This window comes from Astyanax mexicanus, chromosome 4 (genome assembly GCF_023375975.1).
Source record: "Astyanax mexicanus isolate ESR-SI-001 chromosome 4, AstMex3_surface, whole genome shotgun sequence".
NCBI classification, from domain to species: domain Eukaryota; kingdom Metazoa; phylum Chordata; class Actinopteri; order Characiformes; family Acestrorhamphidae; genus Astyanax; species Astyanax mexicanus.
In genome coordinates, this window is record NC_064411.1 from 18,000,848 (window position 1) to 18,023,503 (window position 22,656).

Here is a 22,656-nt window from a genome sequence, read left to right on the forward strand (position 1 = left end):
CCTCCATCTAGTGTGATGTTCTGCATTTTATATAAGGGTGTCAAATATATGTAAATTATAGAAAAATATGTCAAAAACTGTGGTGATATTGTTCAGAAATTGCTGATTTATATGAATTTACAGAGCATTCATAGGATTAACATTTTTTTCACAATTTTCAGTAAAACCAAAAAATGCTCACATGGTGTGACTGTTCCAATCACATTTCATAAAGTTATATTTTTAATAAAAACAAGTAAATGAGGACTTCCAGTTGGACATGATAGGAGTAGCAGGGTGAGTGGTGAGCTCCTGGTCTAACTGGAGGATAAAACCCTCAATATCCAGCTGATCACCAACGTCAATAGAAATTAATTTCAGGTTGAATGTTGGTCATGAAGTCAGATTAAAAAAATTACGTCAGGATAAAATCTAAAACTATTACGTACCTGCACTCTTAAAAATTCAACAAACTTTAACTCAGAATAACTTGATGGATGAGTGGAGCAAAAACCGAGGCCGATAGGAGGAATAAAACAAGATTATCCTCTGAGTTCTGCCCTTTACGTTCCAGCCATAATGATGAAAGAATACAAGGTATTAAAAGAGGAGATTATTTAGTTAAAATCACAGTTTATGCAGATGATATTACAGTTTTTATTAAAACAAAAAAAGACTTAGACATTATAATGGAATATTATAAATTTTATGAAAAAGTGTCTGGTGCAAAGCAATATGGCTAAATCTGAATGTGTGTGGATTGGGGATCAAAGAAAAAAGTTCAGAGTCGATGTTCCAGATAAAGAGCAAATAAAAATTTTAGGTGTGTATTTTAATAATGGTGACTGTATGGACAGTAAGTGGAAACAAAAAGAGGAAGTAGTTTCTGAAGAAATAAAATCCCTCTAACAACACGTCCAATGATCAGTCACCCAAACCGAGTTCTACCAGAGGCAGTGGAGGAACCAGGTCCAAGAGAAGCTCTCTACAATGGAAGTGAAAGAGTAGAGGATGGAAATGACCGTCATCATGAAGATTTAAGTAGCAGCGGAAGCAGCAGCAGCAGCGGAGAGACAGACGGAGGAAATCCGAACACCAGCACCTCGTCTGAAGGAGACAGCAGCGAGGAGTACTGCAGCAGCCGAAACACAAGCAAACCAAGTTCCTCCTCCTTCTTCATCACCTCTCCTTCCATCTATGACAAGATCTACCACCATACATACGCACATAGGCTGCTGCATCCAACGAAAAGAAAAGGAAGAGTAAACCTAAAAAAGGAGGTTAGAAGCAGAATGAACAGTACACTCAGAAAAAGTAAAAGAAATAAACATTTCTTTATCTCCTCTGTCTGACTTAATATTGCACTATGCAATGTTGGGGGATTCAGTATAAAAAGAACAGGAATGAGAAATTTTGTATATTTAAAAGAAAAAAAAGCAGAGATTTGTTGTGTTGTGTTTACAGTAAACAAAACTAAATACATATGAAGATGTAGAAAATCCAAAAAAATGTGGGATAATGGTTATTCCTTCTTTTCTATTGGAGAATGTAAAGCTGATGGAATTGGTTTATTATTCTATAATCAATTGTTTGAAATAATTAATTACAGATAATTGATTCCTGGAAGGTTAATCTATATTGATTGTTTTTATAACAACAAGAAATTTATAATTAATAATGTTAACACAGCTCAAGATTGAGTTATTAAAATGACTTTATTTAATGAATTTAATGTCACGCAGATGATTAAAGGGATTTGAGAGGAGCATGGGAATGTAATAGAAAACAAAAAAGAAAAGCAGAAAATTATAAAGGAAACAAAAAAAATACAATTTTTTATCAGGCTGTCCAAAATTACAAGCAGAGGACCTCTCATCAATATCAACCAATTACAAAGGAAGAAATTGTTGAAGTAATTAAGGGTTTATATGATGGGAAAACTCCAGGACCAGACGGTTAATCTCCGAAATGTCATAAGACATTATAATAGTTTATTACAAAATTATTTTAATGAAGGTTTTAGAGATGGAAAACTGAATGAATTGTTCTATAAATGTTTGATTACCTTGATTTATAATAAATGAATGAATTTAAATAATGATAAGGAATTTTATATAATTACTTTAGATCAGGAAAAGGCTTTTGACTATGTGTCCAGGGAATCTTTATGGAATGATTTGCAGCACTATGGTTTCCCACCAAATTTAATTTATAAGATCAAGTTATTATATGAAACATCAGCAGCTCAAATTAATGTTAAAGGGTATTTTAACAGAATTTGAGACACATAGAAGAGTCCTTTAAGTGCAGTCTTATGTGTGTGTTAGCAGTTAGTCCTCTTTTTAAATAAACTTTTAAATAAAATTAAAAATGATACCAGAATTAAAGGAATTGATATCTTAGGTAAAGAATCTTTTAAACTTACAGACTTTGCTGATGACGACATCACAGTAATCGTGAGAAATCAGAAAGAGCTCAGGATTATAGAATTTATGAAGACGCAGCAGGAGCAAAATTCAATTTGGATAAAACAGAAGACATCTGGATGGGATAAAATGATCCTCTATTTTTGAACTTAGCAATTAAAAATCAAATAAGAATTATAGGACTTTATAACAAAATATAAATGAGCTGAAATTAACTGGAAGTTGAAAATAAATTAAATCAGTGGAAAATTGCAAATTATAAAACTAGGATCCAGATAATTAAAACTTTTTTTTTGTCAAAAAATGTGTTCCTTGCTACTATATATATATATATATATATATATATATATATATATATATATATATATATATATATATATATATATATATAATATATTAGTTTTACTACACACAGTTCACCAGACACAGGTAAGTTAGAGTGGCAGCTTGTTATCTACCTGCTCTGAGCTAGCTAGCTAGGTGACTGAAGCTAATTTAGTGATTAGCATGTAGAATTAAAGAGGCTAAAAACAGCAGTAAAACAGCAGGTAGGTGTTCATACTGTCCCCTGTGTGTGTTTTTTATATTGTAATTAGTGTATTTAGCCACAGTGGTGTTAGAACTCGGCTATGTGAGCGGTTGCTATGGCTTGTGACTAGGTAGCTAAGCGCTAGCTAGCGTAGCGGCCTCTATTTTCAGCCATTTCAGTCAAAATTGTGAAAATCTAAGCTTACTGTAAATTAATCTAAGAGCTTTACTCACCCAAATAATCAGTTTTAAGGAGAGAAATCTGTGTAGATTAAAGTCCAGCACTCGTTTGACTTTGAAAGAAAATGTTTTTTCAGGAAATTAAAGTTTTGTTTACTTCGCTGCCCCCCAGAGACAAGACCTGCTGAATTAAAGGGTCCCCTATTTTACATTCAGCTTAAAATACTCTATATTAACTGGAAAATATATTCACTTAAGCTTTAATTTTAATAATAACAGCTCTTACCCTGATATTGGTGGCTCATAATGTGTGTAATAATGTGTATTTATGCCTAAAGGAGACATGGTGTTTCTTCATTAGGCTCCCTAAGTAGTGTACAAGATAAAAAATCTAGAAAAATAGCCTCACGCTGCGGAAATGCGGTGCGCCCTCAACACAGTTTCTTACGCACTGATTTACAACATTGTTAGCGATACTAAAATAATGTTTTATGACGGAATTTTTTGTAAGATTAAAGTTTTAGTGTTCGTCTAAGGCAGGAGGTGACGTGTTTTGAATTTCCTTAACGCAATTGTTTGATTTACTTTATTAATAATAAATATTTGTATATAATACAATATTATATATAATTTGTGTGGATTTTTAATGTAATAGTTTTCTATGTAATACTTATTTTTTTGTGTAATAATCTTGTGACTTGTTGTTTTGTCAGCTTTGTGTGGTGTGTTCAAACAAGTGCGTGAATATATTACAGGTCCAGATACAGTAAATTCTTACATTAACTTTTTTGTTTGTTTGCGTTGAGATGATTTTATTCAGCAGCTGCTATTATCTGCTCCTGATCAGATTTCTAGAGGAGATGTTTTTTGGTGGAGCTTGGCAGCCATCTGCTGGTGGAACACAGACACTGCAGTGATTTATGAATGAGTGAGAATACAAATCTGTTTACCTGTTTTGTAATGTTTTATTTGTTTACATGAATTTGGATTATGAGGGTCACATATGGTTGTCTAATAGTCTAATAGGGTTTTTAACTGAACTAAAGTCTGAATTATTGATATAAAATGTACAATAACTTACACACTACACATTTTATTGTTTACTTATTATAAATTATAACTGCTCTTACTTTCTGTATCAAAAGTAAGGCTCCTTCTTTGAATACAATATTAGTGTGATTGCCAAACATTGTCATCTGATATGTATATAATATATTTCAAATATATTCTGTGTAATTATTTTACTGGTTTAGTTAAATATTTACAATTCGCAGCAGTATATTCACATTTTCCCAAGTACTGTAAAAGTACACAGTAATACAAGTTTAATAAAGTCCCTAATTTTAAGTCTTTAGTTTAACAAATACATTTTAAAAACCTCTTCCATTTGATACCAGTAGATAATCCACAGTCATCGTGCTTTTTGTTTCCATTTTTTAGATTTTACAAGGCAGATTATAATCCATAAGAAGCCAAACTCTCTCCGAGAAACATTAGTACTTGGAATAATAATAATAATAATAATAATAATAATAATAATATTATTATTATTATTATTATTATTATTATTATTATTATTATTATATAATAAGGCTTTTTTCCTCCGTTTTTTATTTTTCCTCTGATCAGCTGGGATGTACAGACCGTCCGACTGAGGGTAACGTTACTATGAGGGCAGCAGCTGTGAGCCGGAACCAGCCAAACACCGCGCTCACCCAGCAGAGCAGCGAGAGGTACCGTTACCGAAAGTCTAGATAAACTGACAATTAAAAGATAACATAGCTAGCGTTAGCTACTTATCTATCTATCTTATCATAGCTAGCCAACGCTAGTTAACTAGCTAACGCTAACTAGATGAAGCTAAGTACCCAGTAAGCTTTCTAACTTCTAAACTGAACGGTTTATCAACAAAACAGCGCCTGTGTGTTTCAATATCCACTTAAATCATGTACGTTTTATTCAGTCTTAATGAACTCTGGACTTTACATGTTAAATAGCTAAATGTATCTAAAATAGCTGGTTAACTGGATGGTAGTACCTGCTGTGGACGCGCTGCTGGGTTCTGCACGGCTCCACGTAGAGAGAGAATAGACACTCCTAAAACGTCTCTCTCTCTCAGAAAAGCATCTGAAAAGTCCTGCTCAGGTTTATACAGGAAAGATCTCTGAGTAAATGCTCCATGTTAGCCTAGTTCAGCTTCATCTTCATCCATAATCTCCACAAACAACAAGCTCTTTTACGCTAGCTCTGTAACTGGGCTCTTAAACCAACCAACCTCGTGACGTCACCAGTGCTGCACAGGCAACATGGCGCGCCCTAGCTCAAACGTAACAAACATAAATATATTATAATTTAGTGTGTAAACATTTTATATAACCCCCCCCCCCCCATTATATTTTCATTCCATTACTATCACTATTATTTAAATTCCATTATATTTAATCCCTTAGAAAACTTGTACAAACTGAAATGTTTCATGTCCCCTTTAATAGATTGATAAACTTTGATATCACCACTGGTAGCTTCCACGTCTATAATCCACCCAACATTAAAATACCTGAACTGATGCACTGGTGCCACCTTGAGGCAGTATAACGCAACAGCACTGATGCACACATTTGATGATCACATCAAATATCAAATCAAATCCTATTTATTGTCACATCACAGAGTATATATATGTATAACTTCCAGTAAGAGTCTGGCTTCTGTTTGAAGGTATTTTGGACCATTCTTCTTTACAAATCATCTCCAGATCATTGGTACACATGCAGTCCTCAGTTCTTAACTGCCATAAAAGATTAAACACTCTATAAAAACATATGAAATTATATCCCTTAAAATATACTAAAATAAACCAAGAAGACCCTTCGTTCTCACTGATGTTCAACACAACATCCAGAAAACCGAACCACATAAAATCTGACAGTGTCACACAAGACCAGGATAAGGATCCAGAAGCAGTCTCTCTGATCAACAATTCTGATCATTTCCACCCAAATTAAAATTAATTAAGATTCTGGCACCAAAATGTAACTACAGAGACATTGTATTATAACAGTGAGTGTATAGATTACAGTATATATATATATATAACGGTTTAACACATTAATCATTAAATATTTACACATTCTTACAGCTCCAATACAGAAATAACATGATATAATTGTAATAAACGTACATACACTTATTGTAAAGTAATTAATAACATGTTGTAAAGTTTTAAGTCATTACAAATCTGTTCTACAGCAACATGTTCAACATATTCTCTTCTCTCTTTTCTCTCTGCAGGATCCAGTGACGTGTTCAGAGTGGTTGGTGATTCTGTTCAGCTGGAGATAAATGGATCTGTATCAGAGTTTGATGAGTTTTTCTGGGTGTTTAGTTGATCTGTTCCTGTTCTAAAATATTATAAACAATATAAAGATATTAAGCCCTCCCCCCGTTATAAAGACAGAGTGGAGTTTATTGAGGAAACCTGCAGCCTGAACCTGAAGAATCTACAGAAGACTGATAATGGACTGTATGAAGTAAAAGCATCCAATACAGAAAAGACAACTACATTATGTGCGCATCGACTCCCTGTTTTAGGTAAGTCATTCCAGCACATCAGACATGTTTTATTTTAACATATTTTAATATACTACAGAAAACAAAGGTACTCTTTAATACAACACTATATCTATATTAAAACAGATAAAAGTTAATAGTTATTGGTTCACTAATTAACTCTTTCACTATTCACAATTTACTACAGATATAAAACTGAGGAGGAAACAACTAAACAAACCATCTCTGTTTCTGTATTGTCTGAAAAAACACCACCACACTGCTTTATGATATATACTGGTGTCATGGTGGGGTACAGAATACAGACACTCGCGGAACCAGTTAAGGATTTTATTAAAAACCCACAGGGTACAAAACAAAACAGTAGCAGTTGGTAGATAATACTGTTAAGCAGATACCAGGAGGAAAAGACCATTACCGGATAGTGAGGCAGTCCAATGGTCATACACGGGGCAGGCAGTATCAGAGGAGATCCACAATCAGAAACAATTCACAGTCTAGAGTTCATACACGAAGCAGGCAGTATCAGAGGTGATCCACAATCAGAAACAATACACAGTCCAGAGTTCATACACGAAGCAGGCAGTATCAGAGGTGATCCAAAAAACGTAAACGATAAGCATTCCAGGTAATACACAAAAATCCACAGAGTAGGCAAGGCAAAAATCAGAGTCGAGAAAACAAAAGCAAGGTCATACAGGAGAAAACTGTAACAGAGATAAACGCTTTGTAATGTGGGCGAAACCAGGCAATATGCTGTGTGTGTGTGTGTGTGTGTGTGTGTGTGTGTGTGTGTGTGTGTGTGTGTGTGTGTGTGTGTGTGTGTGTGTGTGTGAGAGCAGACCTTAAATAATACAGGTAATCATCAGTACTCAGGACTTCCTGGCCGGGGCAGGTGAGGTGTCACGTGATCAGCAGCGTGTGTGATGTCAGTGTGTGGTGCATTCTGGGTGTTGTAGTTGTTTGACTGAGAACCTCCGTTGGAGCTAAGTGTGGAAGGACAGGGAGCACCTACAACACCAGACGTGACAACTGGAAATTCTAGCGTACATCATCTGTACACTACATTCTGCAAGATGCATTATGTGTGTTTAATAGTGAACTACAGTGACTTGAAAAAGTTTTCATACCCCTTGAACTTTTCCATAATTTGTCACATTACAACCACAAGCATAAATATATTTCATTGGAATTGAATGTGAAAGATCAACACAAAGTGATTTACAATTGTGAAGTGGGAATTTTTATTTTTTTTTTAGTTTTACAAATAAAAAACTAAAAAAAGTGTGGTGTGCAAAATTTTTTTTTGAGTTCAACCAATTGCATTCAGAAGTTGCCTGATGACTGCTAATATTCTAATCTCAGTACAAATACAACTGCTCCAAGATGGCCTCAGAGGATGGTTAAGAGAATATTGGGGAGTAAACAGCCTCATAAAGTCCAAAGAAAACACAGGCCCATGGTAACTCTGGATGAAATGCTGAGATCCACAGCTTAGGTGGAACAAGGTACTTTGATCACATGAGACCAAAGTTGAATTTTTGGTCAAAATGCAAAAACGCTATGTGTGGCAGAGAATTAACACTGCACATCACTCTGATGAACACACCATCCCCACTGTGAAACATGGTGGTGGCAGCATTATGCTCTGGTGCTGCTTTTCTACATTTTAGATCAGAGAATATTCATGTGTTAGAATGGCACAGTCAAACCCAATCTAGAACTTGTGGCAAGATCTGAAAACTGCTGTCCACACACACTCTCCTTTTAATCTGACTGAGCTTGAGCTGTTTTGCCAAGAAGAATGGGCGGAAATTTCAGTCACTAGATGCGCAAAGCTGGTGGAGACATGCCCTAAAAGAGTTTCTTTCCACTTGACAATTGAATACCACTTTTGTGTTGATCTTTCACATTAAATTTAAATTAAATATTTTTTACGTTTGTGGTTGTAATGCGTCAAAATATGAAAAAGTTCAAGGGGTATGAATACTTTTGAAAGCCACTGTATAAATAAACATAAATGTACTGTTCAGGTTTTAAACAGCACTTGTAAAAAGCTTTATTTCTGTAATAGAGAGCGATTCTTACCAAAAGCAGCTACAGCTACTTTAGCTTTAGCATCAGGATACTGAGTAAACATCAACACTATCTGCTGTCACAATGCTAAGCTATAACAGAGCTGACCCCTGTGACATCACCCTCACCTGCAGAGGTCACGACCTCTCAATCAACTCCACCTGTTATAAAAAGACCTGTGAGGAGAAGGAAGTGACATCACCTGGAGGCGTCGCCCTTTCCCTGTCAGTCTGGGACAGCATCATCATCTGTAACCATTGCAACTCAGACAGCTGGAAGCAGGAGAATAAAACGTTTACACACCTCTGTGCTGATATAGGTACACACACACACGCACGCACACACACGTGAAAAATGTTTTTTTTTTATTTTTTGCATGTTTGTTACTCCTAAAATATTTCAGCTCATAAAACAACAGTCAGCTCTCTTATAGCCCTCCTGAGTTCATCTGCAGGAAGTGAAGATAAACACTGAGATTATTCTGTGTGTTTCAGATGCAGTGTCGCCCCCTGCTGGTGGATCTGTGTGTTTAGTGAAGACTGGACTGTATTCCATCATTCTGATCACCAATCACATCCGAGAGAGACGCAACAAACCATCCAGTTCTGTTATTATGGTCTGGAGTAAAAAATCAGTTTAAACACTCCTCTCTTTAATTTATCACATGATAGCAGCGGTTTTAAAGATTCAAATTAGACTGAAACGATTGTGTTCACAATTTCTTTAATTCAAGTGAAATGATTTTTTTTATTTGAGCAAAAGATTTCATTATTTAGAGCAAATTATTTTTTTTATTTCAGCAAACGATTTCTTTATTTAGAGCGAATGATTTTCTTTATTTAGAGCGAATGATTTCTTTTATTTGAGTGAATTATTGTTTTTAATTTGAGTGAACGATTTTTTTTTTAAGCGAACGATTTCCTTATTTCTAGAGGATGAATTTTTAAATTCAAGTGAATGATTTCTTTATTTTGAATGAATGATTTTTTTATTTGAGGGAAAGATTTCTTTATTTAGAGCAAATACATTTTTTTATTTCAGCAACTGATTTCTTTATTTAAAGCAAATGATTTTCTTTATTTGAGCTAACAATTTGAGCTAACAATTTCTTCATTTTGAGCGAATTATTTTTTTTTATTTGACCGAACAATTTATTTTAATGAATAACTTTTTTATTTAGAGCGAATGATTTTTTTTAATTTGAGTTAATTATTGTTTTTAATTTGAGTGAACGATTTCTTTATTTTGAGTAAACGATTTTTTTATTTTAGCGAACGATTTCTCTATTTAGAGCAAATGATTTTTTTTTATTTGAGCGAATTATTTCTTTATTAAGAGCGAATAAATTTTTTTTATTTCAGCAAACGGTTTCTTTATTTAGAGCGAATGATTTTTTTAATTTGAGCGCACAATTTCTTTATTTTGAGCGAATCACTTTTTTATTTGAGCAAAAAATTTCATTATTTAGAGCGAATTATTTTATTTTATTTGAGCAAACAATTTCATTTGTAAGCAAATGATTTTTTTATTTTAGCGAACGATTTCTTTATTTAGAGCGAATGATTTCTTATTTTAATGAATGATTTTTTTTAATTTAGAGCGATTTTTTTTATTTGAGTGAATTATTGTTTTTAATTTGAGTAAATGATTTCTTTATTTTGAGTGAACTATTTTTTTTATTTTAGCGAACGATTTCTCTATTTAGAGCAAATGATTTTTTTATTTGAGCGAATTATTGTTTTTAATTTGAGTGAACGATTTTTTTATTTTAAGTGAATGATTTTTTTATTTGAGCGAATTATTGTTTTTCATTTGAGCAAAAGATTTCATTATTTAGAGTGAATAATTTTTTTTATTTGAGCGAAAGATTTCTTTATTTAGAGTGAACGATTTTTTTTATTTGAGTGAACAATTTCTTTATTTTGAGTGAATGATTTTTTTTTATTTGAGTGAACAATTTATTTAGAGTGAACGATTTTTTTTATTTGAGTGAACGATTTCTTTATTTTAAGTGATTTTTTGAGTGAATAATTGTTTTTAATTTGAGTGAACGATTTCTTATTTTGAGTGAATGATTTTTATGTGCACAATTTTTTTTTATCTCATGTGCACAAAAGCAGAATAAACACACGTCTGCAGTGCTGTTTATATCTGCTATAATGGCATTTAGAGTCACTTAAAAAAAAAATTAACCGTTTACTTTGAGATTAAAGTCATAGTATTTTAAGGGAAAATTAGATTAATTACTTGGGCTGCCAGTTTAGGAAGGGAAAAGAGCATTTTCTGCTCATGATCTGTTACAGGGCTGCTGTGATTACCATCAATTATCTACATTTATAACCTGCTGATTATTAATGCTGTAGTGTTACAGTTATATAATACAGTGTGCAGATTTTGCTGTGTTGGCTTCTCTGTAGCCGAGCCTTTAACTCCTCTGCTGCTTCGCGGTGGTTATGCACTGTGTTTTAGTTTGGTTTCTGTGTTTTATTTTATTTTATTTATCCATTGCGCCTCCCAGGTTCTGTACAGTATAGTTTAAAATCATAAAACATAACAGTTCTTTTTGTTTTTAGACAGAAAGGAAATGTCTGTCAGAGTTGCCAGAAAATAATTCTTAATTTGCAGATATTTTCTTGCATCTCTGCTACTCACCTCCCTTACTGTTTTTTGTGCATATTTTGTTGAGCTGTAAACTGTATTTTATAGTGATATACCCACAAAATGACAGTAATTATGTGTACAAATGACAGATAATCATGTTACTTTTTAAAAGTAAAGATTAATTCTTATTTCACAGTTTGTGTTTTGGCAATACTGGTAGCTATAAACATATATAATCTATGCATTTCACCCCTACAGAAATTGTTAAAAAAATGATGATTCATTCTTATTCTAGTCATTTTAACGTAATTTCTCTTAGAAAATATTTATAGGGATTGCCCGCAGTGGAGAAAATTGTGCAATAAAAACAATTACATATGATGTTAAATAATTGATTATATTATATTTTAGAATGCAATATTGTGCACTCTCATTATAATCTGCTTTACTTTGCAAAACTCCAGTTCCAATAAAAGTGGGATAATGTGTAAAATTATTAAAAGGTAAATGTAAGGATTTATAAATACTAAAGACCCTTTTTTATTCTTATTAAAACAGAAAACACATTTTAATATTTAAAAGAGTTTAAGAAAAGGGGTTAAGAAAAGAAAGAGTAAAGGAAAAATAAGCGGCACTAATGAAAACAGCTGCAACAGCAGCGATTTACACACAAATCATAAAACTCCACCTTTGTAGAAACAAATGAAGAACAAAGCTTCACCAATCTGCCAAAAATTATGGAACAATTTTAGAAACGTATTAAAGGTAAAATAGTGAAAACTGGTGGAGCATGAACTGCAAATAAATACAGACTCACCAGCAGAGGGAGACACACAGAAACAAAACACCTTCAGTGTTCAGTATGTCATGGTGGGGTACAGAACACAGACACTCGCGGATCCAGTTAAGATGTTTATTAAAACCCCACAGGGTGTACAAAAGTCAAACAGCAAAGAGTAAATAACGCCAGCAAACAGATACCTGGAGGCAAAGACCATACCAGAGTCGAAAGGCAGTCCAATATTCATACACGAGGCAGCCATGTCAGAGGTGATCCAAAAATCCAAAAACGGTAAACACTCCATAGTAGTGGGACAACTGAGTGGATCAACTTGATGAAAAGGCTCAGGCCTTCTACAGACAACATTTCATCGATCAAAGCAGCAATGCAGAAAACCTTCACCTGGCGCAGATCATGGATAGCCAAACATTCCCCCTCCCTGTCTGAAATCTTTGAGGAATACCTACGCTTCTTGGATATGCCAACTCTGGTAGGTACATTACATTTTGCTTTTTCATTAGGGCTCACTGTCAGTTTTATGCCATGTGTAATGTAAATAACTTGATAATATTGTTAAGGGTTATTATATAACACCGTTTAGCTGAAAAACATGTGCACTCATGGAGGTGATATGAATTTCTCAGTCAGTTAATTTATGCTAAAAGTGAAAAAAGGTCTGTGGCCTGTTTGGAACTCAGTTTGGCAATTTGTGTGTTATAGCTGGTATTATGTACCTAAATTAAAATGTCTCATTTTTTTGTTTCTTAAAAGCTTGATACAGAGTTTGGTAAAATGTTTGAGGGAAAAGGAGATTTGTTCTTAAGAAGATGGGAGGCTACCATCATTCCCAAGTTGAAGGCAATTGCCATCATGGAGACAGGCGATCTTGCATCTCTTAAGGACATGGAAAACCAGAATGAAGGTATATATTTTCAAATATAACTCTCATTAGATTTCACATATAATGCTACAGCCTCTGTGTAATCTTATTTTATTTGTGTCTGTGTCTCATTTTCAGATGAGAAGTGTTACACTATGCTTGTAGTCCTTACACATCTTCTGCCACCAGTTGCAATGAGTCGATGTTGAGTGAAGTTTGCATTAACATTCCTTGTTGATTTTGTTCCAGTAAGTCCATCTATCGATTTGTCTGTCTATCTAGAATAATTTTATTATAAGATACATTTTGCCTTTTATAGTAAACAAATAAATCATAAAGGACATTGAAGGTGGCTGATTTAGTTTAATCAAGTGTGAAAGTATGTAATTGTGTACATGCTTATTAACTGGAGTAACATAAAATTTAGAAACTGTTAAATCGGTCGTTTGTATTTTTAGTAAGTGTTTGCAGTAACAACTGATTAAACTCAAATTTTGGTTTCTTTTGTTTGGTTACATTTTAGGCTGGAAGCAGCATTGCTTCTCTTTGTGATGTCTGTCCTTCACAGACCCACCAGCCCCAGCTAATCTGTGTTGGAAATCTGAGGGCTGCCGCAAAGCAACATGGCATCGTTGGAAAGAGTGACCGAATCACTGTTCCCCTTGAAGAAGGACTGACATCTGCTGTGGACAAGCTATTTAAGCTCTACTGGGTGTGTAACCTGGCCTATCCATGTCAGCTAAGCTCCATGTTCTGCTTCTTTCAACACATCTATGACATGCCTCTCTCAACTAGCCGGAAAGCTAAGGTACTGAAGCTCATTTCGAAGCTTAAAGCATCACAATTCACAGCATAATGTACACTTGTCCAGAATGTTGACAGTCACAATTCACAGAAGTAAAGAAGCTAATTTGGCATCTTCGTGAAATACATGCATTGTCAAAGGGACTGAACTTCATTCTCATTTGCAGCCAGGATGGTTGTCCAAGGACTTACCACAACATCAAATCATTTACTAAGCATCTTTACAGAGATCACCAGTTAACATGTACCACCGTGCACTATTTGTTACTTCACATACTGTACTTGGCCTAACATATAGAACAGGTGGTGTGCTGCCACTTAAAACCAAACACTGTGGAGAATGTTTGTTTGGTGAGATAATTCACATCATACCACAGGCTGATGCTGAGTCCTTTTTGATGTTTATCTGCATTCTTTAAATTGAGTACTTTGATGAGCATTTTTATGCATATGTCAAGCGAACCAATGACTATGAAATGATCAGCTTAGATGATGTTTCAGATGTTAGGCCTCTTGATGTACTAGCCATTTACAACACAGACAAGCTGTACTTGAATCCAAGATCCAAATTGTTTAGCCTCACGTTTTGTAGTTCTGTTTTTATAAAAAGGGAATTTTATTTCTGTATTGATGTTCAATGTTAAATTCATCAGGTTTTCTAAAAATACGTGAGAACAGTGAACAATTGTGACTAATTTTATATGAGCTATGTTTTATACACCCCTTTACTGTTTGGACTTTTGTTTTTAGGTGTTCATTATCACAAAAGACAATGAATTAGTCACAAGCATGCATGTTTTTACATTTAAAATATCTAAAAAAACATCGAGTTAATTTATTACTTATACCAAACGAAACTGTAACATTTTAAATGTAAAAACAGTCATGTTTGTTACAGTTCAAAATCAAACACGTGAATGTTAATTCATTGCTAATTCCAAAAGAAAATTGAACCATATATAGGCATGATAATAAAAATGGAATTGAATTAATTCGTTTCATGCTTTTTTTAACATATTTGATACATTATCTTGATTATGCATAATCAACACAAGTTGTGTAAAAAATTACACATTTGTGAGTTCATTAGCCTGACACATTTAGTGTGTAAAATTGGATTACACACTGGATGTGTCAGAATCAACACAACATGTGTCGTCTCTGAGCACACTCGCACAATGTGTTAAAATTAGACACAGTCTGAGTCATTTTTGACACATTTCTTTTTAGAGTGTACGTAAAAGACTTCCTAAAATCAAACTTGGGTAAAGGGAGGAACTAGAAGAGTTTGTGATACAGAGAGGAAAAAAGGAGGGAAAAAAAGAAGCGAGCCAGAGCTCAGGGTAAAAACTGGCATAGATTTATTTTCATGTAAAACTAAGATCCAACACTGAGTGACTGAAGACAGGTGTTTCAGTTTCATTGTCCAACCCCGGTATGTCCCAAATGTGTCTATAAACTGGGTATAGGATATATATGATATCTCTATAAATTTTATAAAACATATTTTCTTTTTGTTTGTTTTTTTTGTTTTCAGCTCAGAAAGTCATTTTGTTACATTTGTAATAATACTTTTTATTATTTTAAGCAATGTCTTTTTTTCCACAGATCTTTCAGACACATCCCATGTAAAAATGTCCCCAGAACTCGTCAAGCTAGTCATACGGTTAGCTTATTAGAATAGGCAGCCGTGACTTCATTTAACTCAGAATAGAAAAAAGGGCAATTCTGTTTATATTCTTTTTCCTAAAGTTCATATTAATACTTGTAAAGGGTTAATCATTTAGTGGGTGTTAACATATGAACAGCTCAGGCATGAGGGATTGTGGTAGCTGCCTACCGTTTCATACACAGCCAGTCTATCTCTGCTCTCTCCTACTGGTATGCAGATTAGCTAAGTGTCAAACGGTCAGGTTGTTACCGTCATTTAATGGTCCATATTATGTCAATTTACATTTGAGATTTGTAGGTATAAACATACACATATTCACACACATATTTTTTCACAGTTTATTTTTTCACCTGCATATCCGATTAGCCTAAATTTTACCCTGTATATTTAATTCCCAGCGCCAGAGAGCTTTATTTTCGTGATAAATATTTCTTAAAACTGCACTGACACTAATGTGGTGACGTGTTTGTGTGTGTTGTGTTGGTACATGTAGATCAGGTGCAGCAGTGCTGCTGGGGTTTTTAAACACAGGGTTCAAACACCTTTTACAAGGTAAAATTCAAGCACTTTCAAGGCCCATTTTCAAGTTTTTTTCAGCACCTTTGAGCAAAGTGGTAAATTAATGATAACGGTGATATCTCAAAACTGCGATTCAGCGATAATCAATATATTGCAAAACTATTCTCCACACTTCACAGCGACTGAGCTACTGAGAAAAAAAACACTTCTATGTAAGTAAATAGCAGGAGTTATGGATTTATTGGTGTCAGTTTCACACAAGTTAAATACCAATGTTCTCAAAATACTGAGTATCTCAACATAATGTGTATCCAATAAATTTCGTTCCACTTCACGATTGAAAGATTATTGATCTACTGTTCGAATTATGATGTATCTGGCATGATACGTCATAAAGAAGAAAAGGAGATCCAGTCCAAAATTGTAGTTCCGTCAGATTTTATTCAAAGAATCTTCTGAGCAAAACAGTTTTTTTGGATACATCAAAAATTGAGTAAAAAGATTATTGAAAAATGAATTGAAATAAAAAGGTGAAAATAAGAGGAAAACCCCAAAGGTGAGAAAAGTTGGGGTTTCCAGAGTTCTCGGCTGTGTGAACAGGACCTGTGGCTCTGTAGTCCCTCTCGGGAGAAGCTCTCCCGCCCAACTCTACTCTTCTTCCTAGACAGAGTCTAATAAATACAGGCATTCGCCTGGCCTCAGTCTAATAGTGTGTGAGGAGGCTCCTCACACCCCCCGGATCCTGATACTGATAAGCAGTTATTCATCCTATACGTCAGCCGAGAACTCGGTCACCCCAACCTTATCAGACTATAGATTACATGTACAGAAACTCATGGTTCTGCTGGAAAAAATCAATCATGCTAAGTTGCAAGAAAAACGGCCTTGCTTTGAGCACAAGGACACAATATACATACATTCTAAGTCACAATGTGAATCATCATGAATCGTGCTAAATGCTTGAATAACATACTGATTAAGTGAAATGCTGATTTAGTTACACACAGATTAACCCTTTAATCAATGAACAATGAACATAGTAAGGCAAAACTCCTCCGTATTCTTACACACTTGTTAATTCTTCACAAAAAAAACAAACAAAAAAATCATATATTTATGTTTGAAGCCCAAAATGTGGCAAAAGTTTGAAAAGTTCAAGGGGGGGGGGGGCGAATACTTTTGCAAGGCACTGTATATAGTGGTTGCTTGAATGTATGTTTGGCTGTGTACAAAAGCTTTTGGCTAAATGCTTAAGTTGAAAGAATAGATAAGATTGCAGATCTTGCAATATAAAAGCCTTTTATTGAATCACATAGATATGAATATGAGTAAATACATAAGGTGATGTAAAACAACGATAATAGCTGGTACTGGATAAAACAATCAATAAAGTAAATGGATTAGATATTTTTAGTACCTTTAGAGATATAAAAAAACCCTTTAGCAAAACGATACCAAATAAGGAAAAGATAACAGAGTATATAACTTTAGCAACACAACACAACCAAATATCCCTGTAGATTAACTTGCAGATTTTTAATCAGACTGACTGAACCATAGACCAATGAGAAAACCAGTAGAGCAGGGGTGTCAAACTCATTTTGGCCGAGGGCCACATTGGCATATTGGCTGTCCACTGAGGGCCAGATGTAACTTATAAATGTAATAAAATGTAACCAAATGTAATATAAAATGAATGTAATTACTCCTTAATGTTAAATAACTCTCAATATACTATTTATTCAATCAAATATTACAGTTGCATGGAAAAAATGTTTGCTTGTTGCTCTATTAACATAAATCCTTTTAATTTGTCATGTTATGAAATCCAAAAACTCCATCAATCAAGAACCAAACTAGTCAAGTGAATAGGAATGACATAAAATACAAGTTATATTAACTTTGATCAAAACGTTTGATACTGAAATAAGGCTTAATAAATATAAAATTAAAAATTGTGAGCTGTTAAGAACATGTGATAGATTTAGCATTTCCTCAGATTTAGCAGTTCCTCATACAACCACTAGTCGGAGCAGCAGCAGCAGCACAAGCCCGCAGTCTTTACTGAGTCAGAGCTACAGCCCAGCCACGGGCTACAGGGCTCAGCTGAGGCAGTCTGGAGCGTTTTTACAGTTTTTAAAATTCTTCTGTGTAGAAAATAAAGATTTTTAACCCCACTAACCGGATAATACAGCTCTCTACAGTTCATCTTTCAGCCCAAGCAGCTAATAGCAGCAGTTTAGCGCAGCCATCCCGGAGTCACTGCTCGGATTACATTATAAACAGGTCAGTTAGCGCGCTGCTAACCTCAGGATGTTTATAACTACGGAGTTTAGTGGACACACCACGGCTGCAAGGTTAGACTGTTGAAGGCTACTGAAGACTAATTAAAGGCTATTGGAGGTTATTGAAAGGGTTATTGGGGGCAGAAATCAGTAAAGGCTGGTTAGATAAGTGATTCACGTGCTCCTCCTTTGCTGAGGTGAAACTGTGACTAGCGCTGTCACAGTGATGTTTATTAACGTCATTAAAACAGATTTTGTCAGTTATTGTCTTATAAATATTTACACAGAACTTATATCTCTCCTAACAAGCGTTTATTTTGGTCAGTAACACTCTTCGTAACACAAAAGGCATACCGGTCTTTCGCCTTGAAGCACAGCCGTCCGTCTGCATCAGCTTCTCTTTTTCTGGACATTATGGGATAAACGTTTGTATGTCTCAATTCCACCCGCGAAGTTACGCCTTCCCTCCGGCAGGGTTTCCACATCAATGACTACACTGCCGTGTAGTGGCAGTAAGCCGTAACTTCGCGGGTAATACAATCGACAAGCATTGTGGGAAATGTAGTTTTTGGTCAAAGAACGCTTCTGACCTATTTATTATAGACACTAAGATCTTACAAGCTCTCGCTTGGATGTGGCCACATTTGGCCCGCGGGCCTTGTGTTTGACACATGTGCAGTAGAGGGAATCAAGGATCCTGCAGTCTTACTGCTGCATAGCCTGCTGAGTGTTGTTTTCAGTATGGAAACTACAGCTAGACCGTTTTTTTTTGTGTAAAAACCTCTTAAAACACAACACTAAGTGTTGAAGAGCTCTGCAGGCATTAACTAATGTAGGTATACAAACATACATAAAAACACAGCATGAAATTCAGTAAACATCATCTCTGGATAAGATTCATTTTTCTGAACCTGTAAAAAGCCATTTTTAAATGAAGTTCTTGTAACAGAGTGAAGATTTTGTGCATGATGAGGTGTTTTTGGCTGTCTGAAAGATTTAAGGTTTGCATTTTTTATGGCAGAGGAACAGATTTGGGATACTTTTCTATCTTTTGTGAATGCACTGATGTAATATAAGTTCACTCTGTAAAGTAAAACTCTTTCCACAGTCTGAGCAGTGATACGGTTTCTCTCCTGTGTGAATGCGCTGGTGTTTTTTGAGATTACTCTGTGTAGTAAAACTCTTGCCACAGTCTGAGCAGTGATACGGTTTCTCTCCTGTGTGAATGCGCTGGTGTATTTTGAGATTACTCTGTTGAGTAAAACTCTTCCCACAGTCGAAACAGTAATACGGTTTCTCTCCTGTGTGAATGCGCTGGTGCAGTTTGAGAGTACTCTGTTGATTAAAACTCTTCCCACAGTCGAAACAGTAATACGGTTTCTCTCCTGTGTGAATGCGCTGGTGCAGTTTGAGAGTACTCTGTTGATTAAAACTCTTCCCACAGTCGAAACAGTAATACGGTTTCTCTCCTGTGTGAATGCGCTGGTGTATTTGGAGAGTACTCTGTCCAGTAAAACTCTTCCCACAGTCTGAGCAGTAATAAGGTTTCTCTCCTGTGTGAATGCGCTGGTGTTTTTTGAGATTACTCTGTTTAGTAAAACTCTTCCCACAGTCTGAGCAGTGATACGGTTTCTCTCCTGTGTGAATGCGCTGGTGTTTTTTGAGATGACTCTGTTGAGTAAAACTCTTCCCACAGTCGAAACAGTAATACGTTTTTTCTCCTGTGTGAATGCGCTGGTGTATTTTGAGATTACTCTGTTCAGTAAAACTCTTCCCACAGTCTGAGCAGTGATACGGTTTCTCTCCTGTGTGAATGCGCTGGTGTTTTTTGAGACTACTCTGTTCAGTAAAACTCTTCCCACAGTCTGAGCAGTGATACGGTTTCTCTCCTGTGTGAATGCGCTGGTGTATTTTGAGAAAACTCTGGGTAGTAAAAATCTTCCCACAGTCTGAGCAGTGATACGGTTTCTCTCCTGTGTGAATGCGCTGGTGTTTTTTGAGAGCACTCTGTTTAGTAAAACTCTTGACAGAGTGCAGATGTTTCTCCATGTCGGGACTTGGCTCCATCTGTCTGTGAAATGTAGCAAACAATTTCTGCGTTTTCAGGAGATTCTTCTGGATGGCTTGTGCTTCACCTCTTTCAGCAGTTTAACACTGTTCTTTATTAAATATCCTGGTTGTTTATTCTGGAAAAACAAAGAAAAAATAAATTTGTGTATTAAAATAAAAGCAGGTCAATTAACCAAAAAGAATTACCTACATTAGTTACACTATATGGAGAAAAATACTGGGACACCTTCATACTACAATAAAGGCTTCAGTACTTTTATCCCATTATAAATTCACAGACATTTTAATATGTAGTTGTATCTTGACTGTCAGCAGGCTGCAGCTGCAAAATGTATGTAGCAGAAACACTGCTGCTGTCCAGCACTGAATACAGTGTTATACTACTACTTTAGTAGTATCACACTTTACACTATAATCCATACTACTAAAACTTGAAGCTCGGCTGCGCTCCGGTCCACACCTAGAACCTCCCGCTATGAAGCCGAGCGGAGCGCAGCCGAACCGAGTTCCTCGATTAGGCTCGGCCCTGATGCAGAATTTTAGATTTTAGATGCAGAATGAGCACACCTGATGCTTCCACAAGTGATTAAACAGGAGAGATAGTTGAGGGAGGCAGGTCTAATTCAGTGGTTCGGCTTTCAAAGGTCTGATAAACTTCAGCTTGCTCCCAATTGTGCCGGAAAGTGGAGTTGACTAGCAACGGTAATGCATCTAATCTGTTCCACCACCTCAAGCAGTTTCACTACACACAATATCTTCCTTATTCTGGCTGAAGCACTTATGTAGTTTATGTTGTATCTAAGTTATTTATAGTTGATATAGGTTTGTTTATTTGACGGTGATATCGTGTTCCTTTTATATAAATGAAGGCTTTCTGCATTCTTTATCCTGGATGAGGCACTTTTGTTTTGATCTGTTAAATATGTTTACAAAAGGATAAGAAGCTCTGCCTCTGTTGTAATGTAAAGTTATTTATATTGGTAAAATGTAAAGAGGTTATTGGTTTGTGTTTGACAGAGATGTCATGTTTTTGTTTTGCTACATGCAAATAAAGGTGAGCATTAATTCATTCTGACCATTTTTTTATTTCTAAAGTATTATACAGTTTTTTATGAGAGGAGGCTTTAAAGACAGTAATAGGTACAGATTTCCATTGCAGGGATTCCTAACAGTTTTTCTGAGGCCTTCCAAATATTTATATCGATATCGAAATTATATTGTATCGACCGAAATTAAGGAATGTATCGTGATATAAATTTTGGCCATATCGTCCAGCACTAGCTGTAAATATGTCATACTGCTCTAACAAAGTGTATCTCATTTTATCTTATAAATATCTTTGTAATTTTCTGACTTGCAGTATATCTCTACCCCTCACCTTTTATAATCAAATATTTAGTTTTTCAATACAATAATTTCAGTGACCGGAAGCAGAAAAAGCCTGTATATGCTTGCTGAAGAGTCTCGACCTACCCCTTCCTGTTTTTATGTTCTAGAAATTAGATAATATTACTTTTTTTATTCAGGTGTAGGACCATTTATGGGATAATTTATCTGCATACAATCACAGCTCCAGAAATGACATTAATCTGTTTTAATAAGGCAGTATGACATAAAATATCGTAAGAAATAATGTTGCCAATATTTTTGAATATCATGAACTATATTACCCTGAAATATGGAGCCATATCACCCACCCCTAATTATCACATTCAGGGTAGTACTTTCTTGCTGTTTTAAGCAAAAGAAAAATTCACACTGTTTTCATTTCCTATTATATATCTTCTAGAGACATTTTATATATGTTTATGTCCAGTATAATTTATTTTACTTTAATCCTGCATATATGGAGTGCATTATTACCCAGCAAAAAGCTACACATCGGCCCTTCGTGGGCTAAGTGCGGGCACTGTGGGCAGGGGCTAACCCATTAAAATTCCAAACAGGTCGAACATGGGTTTTCTGTGGGCAGCCTGTTCATTGGCTGGCCCACTCAAATCCTATAAAAGGCCGCTGTGGGCTAGCCTAAACTGGTCCAGTGCATTAATGCCCCTGTAGGCCCAGTGTGGGAATTATTTGGACAGCCAACACTTTGATGCGCCCACACAAATCCCAGGCAGGCCCACTGTGGGTCAGCCCACATTCAGCCTGCACCATTTCACACCCTGAAGGGCCAGTGTGGGATATATGTGGGCAAAGTACAGTTTAGCATGCCCACACAAATCCCATGCAGAGCCAGTGTGGGTCAGCCCAAATTCAGCCTGCACCATTTCATACCCGGTATG

At 35.3% G+C, this 22,656-nt stretch overlaps 2 protein-coding genes across 2 annotated transcripts in view; one reads left to right on the forward strand and one right to left on the reverse strand.

Moving 5' to 3' along the window:
* LOC125801385 (zinc finger protein 239-like) overlaps positions 1–22,656 on the forward strand; it is a 187,417-nt gene that overhangs the window by 45,069 nt on the left and 119,692 nt on the right. The window lies entirely within an intron of this gene.
* Positions 16,438–22,656, reverse strand: part of LOC125801268 (zinc finger protein 239-like) — a 305,512-nt gene continuing 299,293 nt past the window's right edge. Inside the window, exon 2 of the mRNA XM_049477715.1 lies at positions 16,438–20,487. Coding sequence (XP_049333672.1) covers positions 19,346–20,368 — 1,023 coding nt within the window. The 5' untranslated portion in view covers positions 20,369–20,487 and the 3' untranslated portion in view covers positions 16,438–19,345. The remainder of the gene's footprint in view (positions 20,488–22,656) is intronic.